This window comes from Priapulus caudatus, unplaced genomic scaffold, assembly GCF_000485595.1.
Source record: "Priapulus caudatus unplaced genomic scaffold, Priapulus_caudatus-5.0.1 Scaffold5852, whole genome shotgun sequence".
NCBI classification, from domain to species: domain Eukaryota; kingdom Metazoa; phylum Priapulida; class Priapulimorpha; order Priapulimorphida; family Priapulidae; genus Priapulus; species Priapulus caudatus.
This window is the reverse complement of record NW_014582913.1, coordinates 3399-6960: the sequence shown is the minus strand read 5'-3', so window position 1 is coordinate 6960 and position 3562 is coordinate 3399. Positions and strand designations below refer to the sequence as shown.

General features: G+C 37.7%; 1 protein-coding gene across 1 annotated transcript; it reads right to left on the bottom strand.

Moving 5' to 3' along the window:
* Nucleotides 1-932: 932 nt before the first annotated feature.
* On the bottom strand, nucleotides 933-2355 carry LOC106820022 (the record flags this gene model as incomplete). The annotated part of the gene is given in 3 exon segments (XM_014824579.1): nucleotides 933-1119; nucleotides 1453-1610; nucleotides 2165-2355. Coding segments are annotated over 3 exon segments (521 nt in total), but the record flags the coding sequence as incomplete, so codon positions are not given.
* Between the last annotated feature and the right edge of the window lie 1207 nt (nucleotides 2356-3562).

Below are 3562 nucleotides of genomic sequence, written 5' to 3'. Positions count from 1 at the left end.
CCCTTTTACCCAATCAGAGGTCGTGTTATACATAATTTAACCGCGGATAAATTGTCATGACCACGGTTAAATTATTGCCGTTTTATCCAATCAGAGGCCTTGTTACACATAATTTAACCGCGGTAAAAACAATTCAACCGCGGTTAAATTATGGGTAAGAGGTTTGAAGCGGTAGCGTGCGTTCGGGGATCACCGGTGATTTGGTGGTGTATTTGTTTGCGCAGGTTCGCGGTTCGCAGGTTAGACAACGCGTACCCGCTGGTTAAGAGGCGCGAGTCCGTGCTAAACGTACAACGGCATAATCAGGCGTAGCATTAGCTTGTATGATAAGTTGTTATCATTAGATTGTATGATAAGTTGTTATCATTAGATTGAATGATAAGTTGTTATCATTAGCTTGTATGATAAGTTGTTATCATTAGCTTGAATGATAAGTTGTTATCATTAGCTTGTATGATAAGTTGTTATCATTAGATTGAATGATAAGTTGTTATCATTAGCTTGTATGATAAGTTGTTATCATTAGCTTGAATGATAAGTTGTTATCATTAGCTTGTATGATAAGTTGTTATCATTAGATTGTATGATAAGTTGTTATCATTAGCTTGAATGATAAGTTGTTATCATTAGCTTGTATGATAAGTTGTTATTATTAGTTTTAATTATTAGTTGCAAATCAGCAGTTTTAACTTATCTATATGTTGTAGTCACATGTTTGCATTGTATGTTAAAGTTAGGCGTTTGCTCGCGATTAAAGCTCTTTGAAAAATACAGAGGTCACACTGTTAAAGACGGTAAAAACAAGTCCAACATGTTTATTGATGTGAAGGGATGAGATGGTACCGTAATGATTACCTTACCCGGCTCCTAACTCGACTTATCGATAAATAGTGATTGATTTTGTGCGTGCCCGTGCGTGCATGTGTGCGTGCGTATGTGTGTCGCGCTTAACTGCATGCTATATACTTACTGCTTTCCTGGATGTAGATTACTAGTGTTGCAATGTCGCCCAAGAAGAGATCGTTAGTGCCTGGCAGCATTGGGTTGTCTCCACTGACAACCTTCATGCGGCAAGATGGCATCGCCATCAGTCCAGCGACATTCTCCGTATCCAGATTGCTGCAAGTGAAATCACCTTTACAATCAAGAGTCCAGAGTATTGACTCGGCGTGGCTTGGTAGCCTTTCCGGCGTGATTTCATCAAAATCATGCAGGTTATTATCAAATCCGCTTATTTCAAGCGTAAAATCAACGTAATCGTCAATCAGTCGTAGTATAAATGTGAAAGATTGTATTGTTTAACTTTTGCCCGACTCTTGAGTTTGCTTCTACTTAGCAGGACACTCACGGAACTTGGGGGGGGGGAGAGCGTACTCTAACTGTGTTTGATTAACTTTTTTGTTTAACTCTTGCCCGACTCTTGAGTTTGCTCCTACTTAGCAGCACACTCACGGAACTTGGAGGCCGTAGTCCACGGTGTTAGCTCTGTCCCCGCCGAAGTCGCACGTGACTCGGTATGCCTTGTCCCACATTTCCAGGACTCCCCACTCCAGCTCATTCATGACGACAACGGTGTTGGCAAAGGAAGACGTGCCGCCAAAGTTGTCCGTCTGCAAGTAACCGACAAAAGTTACCAGCCTACACGCTCATGACAAAAGTTACCGGCCTACACGCTGGTGACAAAAGTTACCAGCCTACACGCTCATGACAAAAGTTACCAGCCTACACGCTCATGACAAAAGTTACCAGCCTACCCGCTGGTGACAAAAGTTACCAGCCTACACGCTCATGACAAAAGTTACCAGCCTACACGCTCATGACAAAAGTTACCAGCCGACACGCTGGTGACAAAAGTTATTCTATGAAACTATAAACTATTATCTCTATAAAAATCTATAAAAAAAAATCTCTTAAAATCTCTATATATATTCGCTAGAAAAATTTCAGAGAATAATTTCGAAATTCATAAATTTTATTGCCATTATTTTATGTAAATAGTAATAACAATTTGCTGGGGTTTGCGGTGAGCTAATGCTAGAATCAGTTTAAAACATTTGTGTCGCCACGAAGCTGCGAGTATATATATCATATCATATATTAGTTATCATCGGCCTTCGTCATTGGGAAGATGTTGCGATATCCACGCCACGTGATGATCACTTACCGATGATTTCTGCTGCATGCCACACTTGTCCAGCGAAATGTCGAACCTCTGGAATCGAGACGGTGGCGCCGTGTGGCGGCATTCGTCAATCTTGAAGAAACCCTTCGTGTACAGGATGCCGTCAAAGTCTCGCTCGAACGTCAAGGTCACGGCCATTCTGTTCCTCTCCATGTCGCACTCCACAGAGATATCTAAAATATATAATTAAATGACTGTTTCATTTACAGGGACTCTCGCAAGCTGTCGTAATCGGTAGTATAATAGAATTCTGCAGGGAAGCGAAATTTCGCGTTGGGTCGAACCTGAATCAATTAATTTAATCAGGAAGTATTGACTGACTGATTTGCGCACGTTATAAGATTTCGACACGAAAGGTACAGACACAGTGCTGAGTTACTATTTAATAAATAGTTTCCAGAGTGCTTCTTTACGTGAAACAAGCAAGGTCGTGTTAAGGTCACTGCTACAGTTGACGTTACGAATCTTTTAAAACTGGGTATTGCGGCTATTATGTATACTGCCCATATTGACAACTATCAAAGTTGAATAGCTCTATACATTGCTTACATTAGCTTAATTGCAAATCTATTGCAAAAACGAATAGAAATCTGGGACTAGTTCTGTACTTATATTCTTCCGCATTGCTGTATTAGAATGCTACGCAAGGGCGGCTTATGCGGTGAGACAGATTTTAACAACATTGTGTGTGCGCGCGCGCGCGTGAACGTGCCAAAAGATATTTGTTGCGGCGCTGGAAATCTCTTAGAATTACAACGATGAATGAATACTGCCATTGTAACTGGTTTAAGAAAAGGGGTTTCCTGCTTGATTCCATCAAACTATCCATTCATTCATCAATCCATCCATTCATTTATTTATTTATTTATTTATTTATTTATTTATTTATTTATTTATTTATTTATTTATTTATTTATTTATTTATTTATTTATTTATTTATTTATTTATTTATTTATTTATTTATTTATTTATTTATTTATTCATTTATTCATTTATTTATTCGTTCGTTCGTTTGTTCAAGCATTCAATTTTTGTTTATTTGTATATTTATTTATTTATTTATTATCAATTATTTCCTAATTTCTTACTTTATTCATTTATTTATTTATTTATTCATTTTTTCATTTATTTATTTGTTCATTCATTCAATCAATCATTCATCAATTCATTCATTCATTCATTCATTCATTCATTTAATTAATTCAAATTAACTAGAATTGCTAATGAAAGTATTGCCGACTATTAGCACAATTAATAATTTTGAGGTGTTAACTCTTAACTTCTTCAGAGTAACAACGCAACGTGCAGCGCCACCTATAACCGTGAAAGTACATGGGCGAGAAGAAAGAAAACAAGGGCTACCTTTATGAAATCCTATG